The 16,490-nt window shown below is 37.8% G+C and overlaps 1 protein-coding gene across 3 annotated transcripts in view; it reads left to right on the plus strand.

Annotated features, from left to right (window-relative positions):
• The window catches only part of MAP2K4 (mitogen-activated protein kinase kinase 4), a 104,918-nt gene that overhangs the window by 30,418 nt on the left and 58,010 nt on the right, over window positions 1-16,490 (plus strand). For all 3 annotated transcript variants that reach the window (XR_004040590.2, XM_030861387.2, XM_030861385.2), the window contains one exon: window positions 326-428. Coding sequence is in view for 2 of the 3 variants with exons in the window: in XM_030861387.2 (XP_030717247.1) it covers window positions 326-428 (103 nt within the window). In the remaining variant the exon portion in view is untranslated. The remainder of the gene's footprint in view (window positions 1-325; window positions 429-16,490) is intronic.

Below are 16,490 nucleotides of genomic sequence, written 5' to 3' on the forward strand. Positions count from 1 at the left end.
TTTCAATGTATCTGCTGAGGGGAATGATTTTTATTGTGGTGTTTTTACTTACAAAAGCCTTAGCATCTCTGAACGATATAAACTGGAAGCACTGAGCATTGTTTTCTGTTGTTTTGGAGATAATGAGTGATTTGTGGTTAGTAACAACTTTAGATCATTTTTATTTACTTTTTCTTAATTCTGAACAATTCTTTGCCACCTTTCAAAATATTAATTATATGTTAAAGCAAAATTTTCTGCCTTTTGGAGTGAATTTCTTTTGCCCTCAGAATCCTACCTGTTTTATAGTACTTGAAACTTTTACTTTTTATTTGTTATTTCTTAGGTAAACGCAAAGCACTGAAGTTGAATTTTGCAAATCCACCTTTCAAATCTACAGCAAGGTTTACTCTGAATCCCAATCCTGCAGGAGTTCAAAACCCACACATGTGAGTATTCCTGGTAATCAAATAAAAGGCTCAACTCAAGCAAGGGTTTTAAAGTTATTGTGTTTTATGAATTTTTTCAAGTCGAGGGGTTGGTATTTCTGTTATCCTCTGGGCCATTTGAAATATTACTGTTTGAACTCAAATAGAAAGCTGTTGATTCTGTAGTCTGAAGTAGGCAAACACAATTTTCCTTTTTAAAGTTGACTTGAAGGGAAAGGAAGAGCTGAAGATCCAGTTACATTTATATCGTTTTAGTTTCTCTCTTATTGAACTCTGAGAATATTATTTTTACCTCTCCTTCTGAATTTCCAGTTAAGTTGTAAGTAGTATTTAAGAAAACTTAACTCTCTCCTGTAGATCTGCACAAATCATCCCCACTTACTAGTTGACAAAATAGATTTCCATTCTTAATATACTGAGTGTCTATAAGATTTCCATGTCATAGTAGATTGAAAGAATATGTACGTGTCAGTGATTTTTTAAAAATTGACTCCCTTAATATTTTTAAATTAAAAAATAGAAATGATATTGTAGCATTTTACTGAAGAGTATTAGAAATATATTAGTTAATTTAAAACAATCTCGCCATAATAATATTTTACAGAAGCCTTTGAATCAAAGTGAAGTGAAGTATTAAATAATAATGTTTTCTTCTCAAACCTGGCAAGAACATGAAGGGTCAAAGCCAGTGGATTTACATTTCTACTAATGTCCAGAAAAATAATTTTCACCTAGTTCTAATATTGAGAACTATAAAGCAAGTGGTGGAAGGTATGGTTTAAAAAGCTGTCAGAATCCATTATTTTATAGTTTTGTAATAATTCCTCAACAATCTGTATTCAAACTTTATTAGACTACAGATACATTTATTCTTCCCAAAGAGGCACATTTATTGCTGTTTGACATTTGGTATACATTGTATTTGCAAACAGTAACACATTGGTAGAAGGTAGACTGTCTAGCAGTAGGAATGTTGAAAATATTTTATTTTTAAAACATCAGTGTCTAGAAGAAAGCAGCAGATACGTGTGTCTGTACGCTCTTATGCTTACACCTATCACCTAAAGGGGAATGAAAGAGATTTTCAATGAAAACTGAGTGGCAGTTTATTTGCCTGGGAGTGGTGTCTGTCAGCTTTATTAGACTGCTGTCCACAATGAGACTTCTTGTCAGAGCTCAACCTTGTTACCTTCTCTGAATCATATTGAGGAAGGAAACTCTTAGTACTGCTTAATTAGTCAGAGCTCCAGCAGCAAGGAAACACTGTTAAAAGAACCTCCTTCCTCATTTCCTAGAATTTCTAGTGAAAGCTAGTACAAAAGAACTTAAAAGAACCTTAAAAGAACCTCCTTCCTCATTTCCTAGAATTTCTAGTGAAAGCTAGTACAAAACTAATTCTTGAACATATTCCATTTCTGTTGCCTTGGTTGCCAGCTGAACCACAAATTTGAAGTCTAAAAAAGAAGGATATGTAGTAATCGCCAAACTTAACAAATCTTTCTTTCTTTCTTTTTTTAAAAGCCCCCTTGGACAAAGAGAAAGACAACCTGATTTGCATTTAGAACTAGAAAAACATTTACATATTTGTACTCTCTCCCCATTAGACTTTCTTCATGTCTAGGGGAATTCATGGACAGAATCTTTTTTTTTTAAACAGTAAACAGGGTGGTGAAGAAAAAGCTTTCTTCCAAAATTTGAGTCTATCAGGCTTTTTTTGGTTTTTCTTTCTTTCTTTTTTTAAACTACTTCATAATAATCCTGTAACCAGCTAGGTTTCTTATTTATCTCTTCCCAGAAGGTGTTAAAAGTTTGAGAGGACACAGTAATAGGCATCTTTGTGATAGAATCTTTGGAATTTGATTCTAGTATGTAAAAGTTTTAGACCCTGCCTTTGAGTTTTATTATTGCACTCGTCTGTTATCTGGATCAGGAACAGGCAACTACTAGTATTGATACTCATCAGAGACAGTTGTTTCCCTGCTTTGGGCAGCATATCTTCTCTACCTTCCCACTGCCTTCCACAGGGATCCTCTGTATTCTTCCTGTGTATTGAATACTATCAGGCACTAAAAACCACTGTTGATCCCTGCTTAGGATAAGTTTGCAATTAGAAGATATAACTTGCAGTAGGTGGAGGCTTTGAAAAAGATACCTCTATGCCATTTATATGTGTTTCCTTCTTTTAAAATTTCCTTGCATTCAGTTCTTCTTGAACTTTAGTTATAGATATAAATATAAAACTTTTTAAATGAGTTTAGGAAAAGATAAGATGAAATATAAGTAACTAATGAAGTTATGTCCCAGGGACTAGTTTCAGATCCATCTGACATTTGATGTCTACTGGGTGCAGGATTCTGTGGACGATTAAAAAAAAAAAGATTAAGACAGTGTCCTTATTTTCTGAGAAATAGCAGTTTAAATAAACTTTCAAGAAGACAGAAATTCAAGAAGTAAGGCATAAGATAATACAGATCAAAAGTCAAATGAATGGTGCAGGAGGGGTAAGAGCACTTCAGATAAACAACTTGGTGAAAAGTTTCACAAAGGAACAAGGTTTGAACTGGATTTTGAAAGCCTCCTAGAGGAGGTTGGTTAGGTGGAGAGAGGGGAGAATGGCCTTCTGGTGAGTGTCAGCGCACGCTAAATTTGGGGACCATGTGTAGATCTGTTTCACTGTAGTGGAGATGTTAGTTATAGATTACCTATTTCTCTCTCACTTTCAGCATTTTGCCTTTATTCTTGGTGTTCTATAATTATATGAGAATATGCTTAGGTATGGATCATCTTTCTGTGTATCGGATGAATTGTTTTAGTTTGAAGAGTCACAAATCTTTTTCTGAGAGTTTCTGCTGCTTTTCTTTTGATAGATTCCTTCATGTTTTTCCTATTCTCTCTTCCAGAAATGTGTGTTATTTGGTTTTGGTATCTCTGAATTCTCTCGGTCTTTGACTTTTATATTTTCTATTTCTTTGTTTTCTTGCTTTATATTCTAGGAGATTTCCTTTATTTCCTGACCCTTCTATAGAATATTCTGTTTTGGGAATTGATTTTTTATTTCTAAGAGTTGATTCTGGCTTTTTCTTAGTATCCTACTCTTAATTTGTGGATGTAAAGTCTGGAATTTAAAAATTCTTTTCTACACTTTAGGTAATCTATTTCCTCAAGGGTCACTTTTTCTTTTGTCTTTGTCTTTCTCCTTTGTGTCAGCTTTTTTCCACATGTCGTGTAGTTCTTGGTTGTCCATTGATAGTTGAGGATGAGGAAATTAGAAGACTTATTGGAAGCTCTGGTTAGAGGCAGCCAACTGGTGGGCTTGACTTGACTTTTCTCTGAATGGTTTGAGTGCTGGCTGTTAGGCCAGGAATACTCTAGATGCCATAATGAGTAGGCCAATATTTGCCCTAGTAGGCATTGTTTTTTCCAGATAGCATGTTTGTTTTCTTTAGAGACATGCTCTCTTTTCATTTTGGGGCAGGTGGAAAGGAAAGGAGGAGCTGAGTAAACCTTTCTTCTGGAAAGAATTTTAATCGCTCTTCCATTTCCAGGCTTTTATACTTTCCAGCTATGAATCCTCTCTAAGGTTCTGTTGGGACCATTACCTATCTCTCGTCTCGGCGGCATGCTCCCCTCCCACCATGTGTTATGGGTGCTAGTTTTCTCTATTGCTATTTTTTTTTAACCCCTTATTATGGAAAGTTGCAAATATATCCAAAACTGGAGAGTGGTAGCTGAATCTCTATTATTTATCAGTCAGCTTTAGCAGCTTCAACAGTTAATATGGCCAATATTATTTTTGTCTATTCCTCTACCCTCCTTAGTTTTTTGGTTTTTGTTTTTTGTTTTTTTTTTTGCGGTACGCGGGCCTCTCACTGTTGTGGCCTCTCCCGTTGCGGAGCACAGATTCCGGATGCGCAGGCTCAGTGACCATGGCTCACGGGCCTAGCCGCTCCGCGGCATGTGGGATCTTCCCGGACCGGGGCACGAACTCATGTCCCCTGCATCGGCAGGCAGACTCTCAACCACTGCGCCGCCAGGGAAGCCCAACCCTCCTTAGTTTTAACCAAACCTCAGACATATTATTCCATCTATAAATATTTCAGGATGTGTTTCTAAAAGACAAGGACTCCTTTTTAAAAACACAATCATAATATTATCATTATATCTAGTAGGATAAATGATTCTTTAATATCGTCAAATAAGTATTATAGATTACTTCATCACTTTTTTTTTTCAAGTTTGAAGCAGGAACTAAACAAGGTTTTACACTGCACTTGGCTGACAAGTTTTTGAAACTACTGTAGAGTCCCTTCCCTTGGAATTTATTAGTTTTGCTTTGTCTAGATATTTTTGTCTGCTTTCAGGTGTTCAGAAATTTGTCTAAATCTCTGTTTCTTTATTGTTTATTTCCTTTAAAAAATCATTCTTTTCATTTGGGTCCTTAGAGAGTCAGGAGACAACCTGGTTTTTAATTGGTTTTTAATTATCATTGGTTAAAATTATAAGTATTTCCAACACATGAAAAAGTGAGTGTTAGAGACTCTTGTATCTGCTACCTAGATGTAAGAGATGTTAGCATTTTGCCATTTGGCTCTTTAAATGAAAGATTAAGCTGTAAAACTAAAGAGTGCAAGGAAAGACGAAAGGAAAAAAATGTTTGGCTACTTTTGACATTTCCATCAGGATTGGATTATGCTAGGCACTATATGTCTTTTTGATACCCCAAGGGTATTCTTATAAATGTGGCAGGCTTGTGCTAAAATCATGTTCTGTATATAAAATTTGACATGAACAGAAGTAGATAGTCCACTGCTGTGTTCTGTGCTTTCATCATGCTGAGTGATGTGCAAGTGCTCTCAGTGTGCTGAATCATTTAGAATGCACCAAATATGATTGTTATTCTGAAAGAACAGCCCTTTTATCTTCACAACGTATCAGGATTGTACAAGAAGAACCACCAGCTTAAAAGCTAACATTGGAAATAAATAATGATGAGTAAAGATACATTTGGGGGCTTAAGCTAAACATTTGGGAACCATATGTTGTAAATTTAAGGGGCTCTGTTTTGTTGAGACCAAGAGGATCTCATTTTTCTTTATTATATTTGAACAGAAAAAGGCTCAGTTGTGCCATAGAACATCTAGGAGGTAGTTTTAAAAGAAGTTTTGAAGTCCCCAGTTAATCACTAGTATTCTTTTTTTTTTTTTTAATTTATTTATTTTTGTCTGCATTGGGTCTTTGTTGCTGCACGTGGGCTTTCTCTAGTTGCGGCGAGTGGGGTGCTACTCTTCCTTGCGGTGTGTGGGCTTCTCATTGCGGTGGCTTCTCTTGTTGCGGAGCACGGGCTCTAGGTGCGCGGGCTTCAGTACTTGTGGCACGTGGGCTCAGTAGTTGTGGCTCGCGGGCTCTAGAGCGCAGGCTCAGTAGTTGTGGCTCTTGGGCTCTAGAGCACAGGCTCAGTAGTTGTGGTGCGTGGGCTTAGTTGCTCTGCGGCATGTGGGATCTTCCCGGACCAGGGCTCGAACCCGTGTCCCCTGCATTGGCAGGCAGATTCTTAACCAGTGCGCCGCCAGGCAAGCCCAATCGCTAGTATTCTTTTTTTTTTTTTTTTTTTTGCATTATGGGGGCCTCTCACTGTTGTGGCCTCTCCCATTGTGGAGCACAGGCTCCGGATACGCAGGCTCAGCGGCCATGGCTCACGGGCCCAGCCGCTCTGTGGCATGTAGGATCTTCCCGGACCGGGGCACAAACCTGTGTCCCCTGCATCGGCAGGTGGACTCTCAACCACTGCGCCACCAGGGAAGCCCCAATCACTAGTATTCTTAATTCCATGATGAGTCTACTCAGTAGAGCATCATCTTAAAACTCAGAACAGTAATTATAAATTACGTAGGCACTTATTGCTGGTTAAATTGTGGAAGCTTTATCTTTTAAACATATTATCTTGGATTAACTGTTTTGTTACTACTGGAGTCCTGGTTTCTATCCCAGCGTCATCATGGTCTCTGTGACCTTCAGTGTGTCACTTAACTCCGATTTTAGTTCAGGCATTGAATTAGGATAGTGACTTTCATTATTTTGTGTGGTGAATGGCAGGGGGTGGGGGAGAGAAAATGAATATGAACAGGAATGAATATGAATCAAGCCAGTGTTGTGCTCCTTTCCTAAAATAAAATCTTGTGCATGAGCCTGACAGGCTGTTTGTGGAGGTGGGAGAGAGCTCTGTGGTCTTGTCTACCTTCATTCCTCAAAATAGTCCCAGGACATCTCTGGTCAGTTCCTGAGTATGAAAACCATGAGTATACTTGAGCTTAAAACTTTTTTTCCATCTCTGAAATTTTTAATGTAATCATAGTCATTTGGAATCTCTACATTTCTGTGGTGGAGCCCTTTCACGTAATGGCAGTAATTTTATGGTAGAAATATTTATAGGTACAAATTAGTACCCCAAATTTAAAAAGGCCAAATGTGTCAAATTCTGTGGGGTAATTACTTATTTTGGGCTGGTTTCGATTTACTGCTGCAAACTTTTTTTTCTTACTGTAGCAAAATATGCATAACATAAAATTTACCATCTTAACCATTTCTTAGTGTACAGCTTAGTGGCATTGAATACATTCATGTTGTCGTGTATCCATTGCTACCATTCATCTCCAGAACTCTTTTATTTTCTCAAACTGAAACTCTGTATCCATTAAACACTAACTCCCCATTCCTCTTTCTTCTGGCCCCTGGTAACCACTGTTCCACTTTATGTCTCTGTGAATTTGATCGCTCTAGGTACCTCATGTAAGTGGCATTATACAATACTTGTTTTGTGACTGGCTTGTTTCACTCAACGTGTCCTCATGCTCTCCATCTGTGTTCTGGTGTGTGTCAGAATTTCCTTCTTAAGGGTGAATTATATTGTATGTGTATATGACATTTTGTTATCCATTGATGGGCATTACAGTGTTTCTGACTTTTGACTCCAGTGAATAATGCTGCTGTGTGAGATAATCTTTCAAAACTTGCATTCTTAAAGTTCAGAGGTATTTAATCTTTCCCTCAGTTCCATACTCCACCTCCATGCACCTGATGGTTGTACTTGGAGGGCAGTGGTACTAGGTGTGACTGAGCTGATTCTCTGTGTGGCCCTCCACCCTTGGAGAGTCACTAGTATAATTCTCCTTAAGCTGGACTCAGGTATTGGATGTTAATTCTGAAATATTTATTTAAAGAAATTAATGTGATAAATGCTGTAAAGTTGCTTGTCTCCCGAAAATGAACTTAGTTTTGGTGTTTTAAATCATCTTGATTCTTGAATCGGAGACTTAGACGTAGAATATATAATCTGTAGTTCTTTACCTATAGTACTGCAAAGTTCTGCTCTTTAAAGAAATGTCTGGTTGCTGTGCTTTAGATGAGTTTTCCAACCCTTTGTAATCAGGCAGCAAGTTTTTGAGTTCTGATTTACTTCATAATGTTACAGAAGTCCTTTGCCTTTGTAGTGTAGGCATGTTTCTGGAAACTTCTGTCTGCTATTTAAAAGAAACATCCTCTCTTTTCAGAGTATTCTTTCTTATTATTATTATTTAAAATTGAGTCACAGTATAATTACATTACTGTTCTTGAGCAAATGTGTTTGCCCCAGAGTTAATAATTGCCTCATTTAATGGTTCACTGTGAATCTCCTCTCCACATAATTAACTACTTAGGTGATCTCTCAGTTCTTTTTTTCTAGAGTCATCTGTCTATCTATACAGTACTCTTGCTGTATTCTGGAGTGGTTGCACTTTATGGCTGGTGCCATTGTTTTGTGAATGCCTATGTTACTCTTCTGAATTTGATTCCCTGTTTCGGGGATTTCATGTTTTCTTCCTTCCTTCCTCCCTTCCTCTCTTCCTCTCTTTCTTCCTCTTTCTCTCTCTCTCTCTCTCTTTCTTTCTTTCTTTCTCTTTCTTTTTCAGTTTTTCTCTCACATTTTGGGGGAGTATATCTCCTAACGGCTTCCTAAGATAAGTGTTTTTTCTTAGTAAGTAAGGTTTTTGGGTCTTTGCATGTCTGAAAATGCCTTTATCTAACCCTCTTAATAGATTAGTAGTTTTATTGACTATAGAATTCTGGGGTAGACATTTTTCTTCAGAGTTTTGAAAGCGTTGCTCCAGTGTTTCCAATGTTCAGGGGTTACTGTTAAAAACTTATATGCCATTGTGATTCTTGAACTTTGGAATATGACCTGTTTTTTTCTTTGTGGATGATTGTAGGATTTTGTCTTTTCCCCTGTGTCAGAAATCTGCTTTGGTTTTATTTTCCTTTTCTTTTCTCCTTCCTTTCTTCTTTCCTTTCACTGAGCTCTTGGTGGACTCCCTTAAACTAGAAACCACTATCTTTCATTCTAGGATATATGCTTTATTTTTCTTTTATTCTTTTGATTTTCTCCTGTTCTTTTTTTTTTTTTTTTTTTTCCCGGTACGCGGGCCTCTCACTGTTGTGGCCTCTCCCGTTGCGGAGCACAGACTCCGGACGCGCAGGCTTAGCGGCCATGGCTCACGGGCCCAGCTGCTCCGCGGCATGTGGGATCTTTCCGGACCGGGGCACAAACCCATGTCCCCTGCATCGGCAGGCGGACTCTCAACCACTGCGCCACCAGGGAAGCCCTCTCCTGTTCTTTTGATTTTCTCCTTTCCGGTAGCTCTCCTGCTGAAACTCCACTTTAGGTTTTGGACCTCTTAGTTTGAGTCCCTCTTTTTCTTAACTTTTTTTCTCCTTCAACTTCGTATGTATTTTCACTTTTTGTTTGTCTTTGGTTGATCCTTGGTTGTCTCACACACACATGCATAAAAGAGTCAACCAAAAGGTGATTGGAAGCTTTGTGATTTGCTTGGTGATACTCCCAGTGAGGAGAAGAAGAGGTGCCTGATTTTTTCCTTTGGAGAATTAATTACCCAGTGTCCTTTTTTGAAAAAGAAGTGGGCATGGATTAAACTCAATTGAGAGAATGATTACAGATTCTAAATGAATCAGAAAGAAAGAAAAAGTGTTATAACAGTGTTCCTAAATATTTAAATGCCTAGGCAAGGCACAAACACAGAATCACTAGACAGAGTAATGAATAACAACATTAAGGAGCTAGGAAAAGAAGAGCAAATTAAATCCAAAGTAAGTAGAAGAAAGGAAATAATAAAGATAAGAGCAGAAATTAATGAAATAGAAAATGGACAAATAATAGAGAAAGTCACAAATTCAAAAGTTGTTTCTTGGGATTCAATAAAAGTGATGAACCCCTAACAAGACAGATGAAAGAAAAGATTAAGTCCAAGTTATCATTGTCAGGAATGAAAGAGGGTAATCACTACAGATCCCACAGACAGTAATAGCATACTAAGGAAATATAATAAGTAACTTTATGCCAATAAATTTAATAACCTGAATGATATAGACAGATTCCTTGAAAGACATAAATAATAAAAACTAACCCAAGAAGAAATAGAAAATCTGAATACCCCTATATCTGTTAAAAATTGGATTTAGAGTGAAAAACTTCCACTTTCAAAGGAAACTTGGGGCCCCAGATGGTTTTCCTGGTAAATTTTATCAAACATTAAAGGAATAAATAAGACTAAGCTTCCACAAACTTTTTCAGCAAATAGAAGAGTAGGGAGCATTTCCCAGTTCATTTTATGAGTTCAGTGTAACCCTGATATCAAAACTGGAGAAGGATATTATTAAAAAAATACTACAGACCACTATCCCTCATGAACATACACTTGAAAATCCTCAACAAAATATTAGTAAATTGAATCCAACAATATATAGAAAGGATAATATGTCATGACCGAGTGGGATTTATCTTAATTTGACACTTGAAAATTATCAATATAATTCACTGCATTAATAAAATAAGGAGAAAAATGGCATAATCATTTTAGTAGATGCAGAAAAAACATTTAACAACATTCAATATCCATTCATTATAGACATTCTCATTAATCTAGGAAAAGAGGGGGGAACTTTCTCAGCTGTTTAAAGTACATCTATGAAAAACCTATAGCTAGTATCATACTTAGAGACAAAAGACTTAATGCTTTCTCCAAGATTAGTAATAAGACAAGAATATCTGTACTCATCAGTTCTATTCAGTATTATACTGGAGGTCTTAGCCAGTGCAATGAGGTAAGCAGAAGAATTAAAAGACACGAAGATTGGAAAGAAAGAAGCAAACCATAGGACTTCCCTGGTGGTCCAGTGATAAAGAATCCGCCTTGCGGGCTTCCCTGGTGGCGCAGTGGTTGAGAGTCCGCCTGCCGACTCAGGGGACACGGGTTCGTGCCCCGGTCCGGGAAGATCCCCCATGCCGCGGAGCGGCTGGGCCCGTGAGCCATGGCTGCTGAGCCTGCGCGTCCGGAGCCTGTGCTCCGCAACAGGGAGAGGCCACAGCAGTGAGAGGCCCGCATACCACAAAAAAAAAAAAAAAGAATCTGCCTTGCAATGCAGGGGACATGGGTTCCATCCCTGGTCAGGGAACTGAGATCCCACATGCCACGGGGCAGCTGAGCCCGTGCACCACAACTACTGAGCTCGAGCGCCTCCACTGGAGCCCACGTGCCGCAAACTACAGAGCCCACGTGCTCTGGAGCCTGCACGCCACAACTAGAGAAGAGAAAACCTGCTGCCACAACTAGAGAGAAGCCTTCACGCCACAGTGAAATATCCCTTATGCCTCAACAAAGATCCTGTATGCCGCAACTAAGACCCGATGCAGCCAAAAAATAATAATAATAAGTAAATAATCTAAAAAAAAATAGCAAACCAGTCTTTTTTTTTTTTTTTTTTGGTAGATGATATGACTATATGTGTAGAAAATCCTAGTTAATTTACAAAACATTAGAATTAAGTGACTGGAGCAGAGGTGCAGGGTGCATGATCATTATTCCAAAATCAATTTAAAGCATATTAGTAAAGGAACACCTGAAAAGTGGAATTGAAAAAATGATTGTCAGAGAATGAAAAAGTATAAAATACTTAGTGATAAATTTAGTGAAAAATGCATAAGACTTCTACACTGAAACTACAAAACTATAATATGTTGCTGAGAGAACTTAAAGACCTAAATACATGGAATTTATATGGAAATGCAAAGGATCTTGAATAGCCAAAAGCAATTTTATAAAAGAATAAGTTGGAGGACTTAAACTTCAAGGTTTGCTATAAATCTACAGTAATTAGGGCTTTGTGGAAGGACATTAAGGATAGACAAATAGATCAACAGAATAGAATAGAAAGTCCGGTAGACAAACATAAAATCCATTTTAAAAATAAAATTTATATTGGAGTATGGTTGATTTACAATGTTGTGTTAGTTTCAGGTGTACAGCAAAGTGAATCAGTTATACGTACATCAATACTTATGTCCACTCTTTTTTTTTTTTTAGCTTCTTTTCCCATATAGTCCATTACAGAGTATTGAGTAGAGTTCCCTGTGCTGTACAGCAGGTTCTTATTATCTATTTTATGTATAGTAGGGTGTATATGTCAATCCCAATCTCCCAATTTATTCCTCCCCCATTTATCCCCTAGTAGCTATGTTTGTTTTCTACATCTGTGACTCTACTTCTGTTTTGTAAATAAGTTTATTTGTACCCCTTTTTTTAGGTAATCAATATCATGTGATATGTATCTTTCTGTGTCTGACTTACTTCACTCAGTATGACAATCTCTAGTTCCATCCATGTTGCTGCAAATGACATTATTTTGTTCTTTTTTATGGCTGAGTAATATTCCATTGTATATATGTACTGCATCTTCTATTTACAACAGCCAGGACATGGAAGCAATCTAAATGTCCATCAACAGAGGAATGGATAAAATCCACTTATTTTTGATCAGCTGCCTATACAGTTCAGTGGGGAAAAGGAGAGAATTTCCATGGTGAGGGAACAACTGGAAGAAGGAATGGAACAGAGTAAATCTTGATTCCTACTTTATGCCATACGCAAAAAGTAGTTTGAGATGGATCATAGATCTATGAGGAGAAATTCTATAAAGCTTATAAAAGAAAATATCCAAATCATATTGTGATCTGGCATAAGGAAAGATTTTTTTGACAGGACAAAGAAAGAAATAACTACTAAAAAATGATAGACTGGACTTTACCAAAATTTAAAATTTCTGCTCATCAAAAGCCTCTTAAGAAAATAAATAGGCAAGCTACATACTGGGAGAAAATATTCACAGTTAATATATCTGACAAAGAACTTTAGTAAATATAATGAAGTATAACACAAAACAAAGAAAAATATGGGTTAAAGACTTCACAGACATTTCTCCAAAGTGTATAGGAATGGATAATAAGTACATGAAAAACGTGCTTAACAGCATCATTAATTAGGGAAATGCATATTAAAACCACAAGGAAATACCATACATACTGTCAGAATGCATAAAATTTAAAAGACCATGCAGTATATTGGCAAGTATAGGGTGTAATTGGAATTCTCACATATTGTTGGGGAAGTAGAAAGTGGTATAATCACTTTAGAAAACTCTTTGATAGTTTCTTATAAAGTTAAACATACATCTACCCCATGACTCAGGAATTCTACTCCTTATTATTTACCCAAAATGAAAATGTCCTCAGAAAGACTTGCATAGAAATGTTCATTAAAAACTTTATTCGTAATTGCCCTCAAACTAGAGACAACCCAGATGTCTAATAATGGAAGAATGGATAAACAAATTGTGGTATATAATTCAATGAAATTCTCAACAGTAAAAAAGAACAAAGTACTGATGCCCACAGTCACATTGATGAATCACTGAAAATGCTGAGCAGAAGAGACCAACACAAGAAAACACACCGTCTGATTGTATCTATGAAATTCTGAAGGAGGCAAAACTAATTTATGGTGGCTGAAATCAGACAGTGTGTGTCTCTGGAGGGGACTGAAAAGCATGGCTGAAGAGAACTTTCCAGGGTGATGGAATATCCTATATCTTGTTAGGGTTGTGAGATATAAGGGTGTACGTGTTTGTTAACTCATCAAACTCAGTACCTAATGGTTTGTGCATTTCACTATATGAAAATGATACTGCAATTACGAAAAGGCCAGAACAATAATGATAAAAATTATGAGTATATTATTTACTTTCACTAAACAGTACTTGTGGCTTTCTGTTCTTGTTCTCAAAGCACCTCTGTGTTTCATCAGTCACTTGATAAGTATATGCATCCTGTGTTTTTATTGGGTTTGGCCCCTGTGCCTGTGACAAATTTTGTTTCTGCCCATTTGGTTTCCCTTGTCATGATGTTTGAAAGAGACCTAGAGTGAAAAGTTAAAGAAGGTTATCAGGTAGCTTTTGAGGATTAATCTGGAACATTCATCAAGTCACATGAGGTGTGGTGTACACTTAAGTAGTTATAAGGTGCAGGGATATGTTGTCTTTACTGTGCTTTTAAAAGCACATTTACCGGTGGTGTTTGCTTCCCCCCCTCCCTCCCTCTCTTTCTGTCTTTTCTCTCTTTCTGTTTTTAAATATAGAAAAGTATAAAGAAGAAAACCAAAATGGCCCATAATTTTACTGTCCAGATAATTGATGTTACCCTTTAAAAAATGAGTAATATATGCTTCTAGTAAGAGAATTCAGTTGGTATCGAAAGTTATAAAATAAAAAGCTCCATGTCCTTAATATTGCTCTCTGAAGATATGACTTTATTATAAAGTATAATATGTCCTTGCAGAAAAACTTGTTCATATATCAAAATATGTGATAATTTATATAAAACCATGAAAATATTTATACAAAAAGTAGTTTTATTATACACTGCTTTGTAGCTTGTTTTTTTTTCACAGTACATCTTGCAGATATTTCTAAATTAGCACATACCCTATTTTTCAGTCAGTTGTATACCTTTCATTGCATTTTATAGCCAATTTAGTTTATTTTCATTTTTAAATTAAAAACAGTGTTTTAAGAATAACTGTGTGTTAGTGAAATGTTGCATTTTTTTAAATTAAAAAAATTTTAATGATTATAGATTGACAGTTTTTGGCCTTTCTCCTATGTTAGGAGACTTGGAAGGCGCAGCTGTGTCTTCTCAGCCCTGGCACCATTGACATTTTAGGCTGGATAACTCTTTGCTGTAAGGACTGTTCTGTGTGCTGTAGGATGTTTGGCAGCACCTCTGGACTCTACTCGCTAGATGCTGTAGTGCCCCCCTCCCTCAGTTGTAAAAACCAAAAATGTCTCCAGACCCTTGGGTTGCAAAGTTGCCCCTGGTTGAGGACCACTGACGCACAGAGCATTGCAGGTACACCGGATGGTTGCCATTGCCTCTCCTGCTGGAGGAGCTGCAGAAGTCAGATACAAGAGATGTGTTCCTTCTTAGCTTGGGGTTTCAATGGGTGCAAAGAAGGGGAATGTAGGGAAGGGATATAGGGATATCTCATAGAACCCAGGGAGTGCATCAGAGTTTTGTGAGCGACTGACAGCTGTCAGAAACCAAAGCAACCCGATAGGTGTTCTGTCATATGTTCAGCAGCTGTTTATTGAATGTCTGCCATCTGCTAGGTACTGTGGTGGCCACTGGGTATTTCATGTTGAGAAAAAGAGATGTGAGTGCTGCTTCATGAAGCCTAAGGTTTAGAGGTAGACACAGACATTCAGCAAATGAATGAATGAATGAATGAAATTATAAATGGTATACCTGCTATTGAAGGACTATAACCCGATGCCATGAAAGAATGAAAGAGGGGCCTGATTTGGAGTGGAGATGGTGAAGAGATAGCCATGGAAGGCTTCTAAACCTGTGTAGCTTTTTACTAGGTTTGGGGAAGGGGCTGATAAGAGTGTTCCAAGCAGAGGGAATAGCATGTATTTGTAGTTTCAAGATATCAAGGTGGGAAAGGTTCAGCTTTTTATGGAACTGAAAGAATGCCAGTTTTAGTGGAGAATAATTCAGTGAGAAGGAGAAGTGGATTTAAAGTAAGGGTGGAGAGGTAGTCATGGGCCAGATGATGCAGGGTCTTGTAGGCAGAGTTGGGGTGATGTACAAAGTGTAGTGGGAAGGTGTGGCACGTTAAAGGCAGGTGAGTGACATGATCTGATTTACATTCTGAAGTGATGATTCTGGCTGCTGTTTGGGGTATGCACTGGAGAGAGGCAAGAATAGAATTAGGGAGACCCAGCAAGGCTGTGGTAGTGTAGCTGAAATATATGGGTGGTGATGACATTGAGTTGACAGTGGAGGCAGAGGGAAATGGACAGATTCCGGAGATTTTGGGAGACAGCATTCACGGAAATTGGTAATAATTTGAATGTGGGTTGTGAAGAGGGGAAGGCATTCATAGTGACTTCCAGAATTCTGGCTTGAATGATGGGTTCAGTTGCCATTACTGATGGGGGACCACTGGATGGGTCTGGAGCTTCAGTGGACAAGGGAGCACAGAAGAGCAAGAGTTAAGCTTTAGATGTGCTAAGTGTGAAATGCTTGTGAAATATCCTATCAGAGATATCAAGGAAATAAACATGACACATAGTCTGGTGTCGAAAATAAGAGTCTGCTGTGCAGAGAAAAGGGTACAGATTGGAGATAAAAAGTTGAGAGTTGTCAGCATATAGATGATAACATTGTCTAGGAAGAGAGTGTATCTTGATGAGACCATTGGGTCCAGGGCTGAACCCCAAGGAAATCTGATGTTCAGAGGCTGGATACAAGAGGAGCAACAGGCTGAGATAGGAAAGACGTTTGAGAGGTAGGAAGCAGATCCATAGAGGGTGATGTCATGGGAACCGAGCATCGTTTCCAAGGGCGCGGGTGGGGGGGTGGTCAGCTAGGTCTAATGTTCTGAGAGTACTGGTAAGGCTGCTTTGCTAGTGATGACTCCTGAGATGCCCTTTTAAACTACTCTGATTTCTTGTAATACTTGGGGGGATGGGGTTTTAGCCACCAGTGGAGATTGGAGCCCAAATAGGGAAAGGATCTTATGAAAACTTGTAACCTGTTGGTTTAGGGCAGCTTTCCTAACCTTTTCTATAAGAAGCACAGCCAGAAGAACCATTTCGGCGGTATGCTTTGAGCATAGG

Source organism: Globicephala melas, chromosome 20, assembly GCF_963455315.2.
Source record: "Globicephala melas chromosome 20, mGloMel1.2, whole genome shotgun sequence".
Lineage (NCBI taxonomy): Eukaryota > Metazoa > Chordata > Mammalia > Artiodactyla > Delphinidae > Globicephala > Globicephala melas.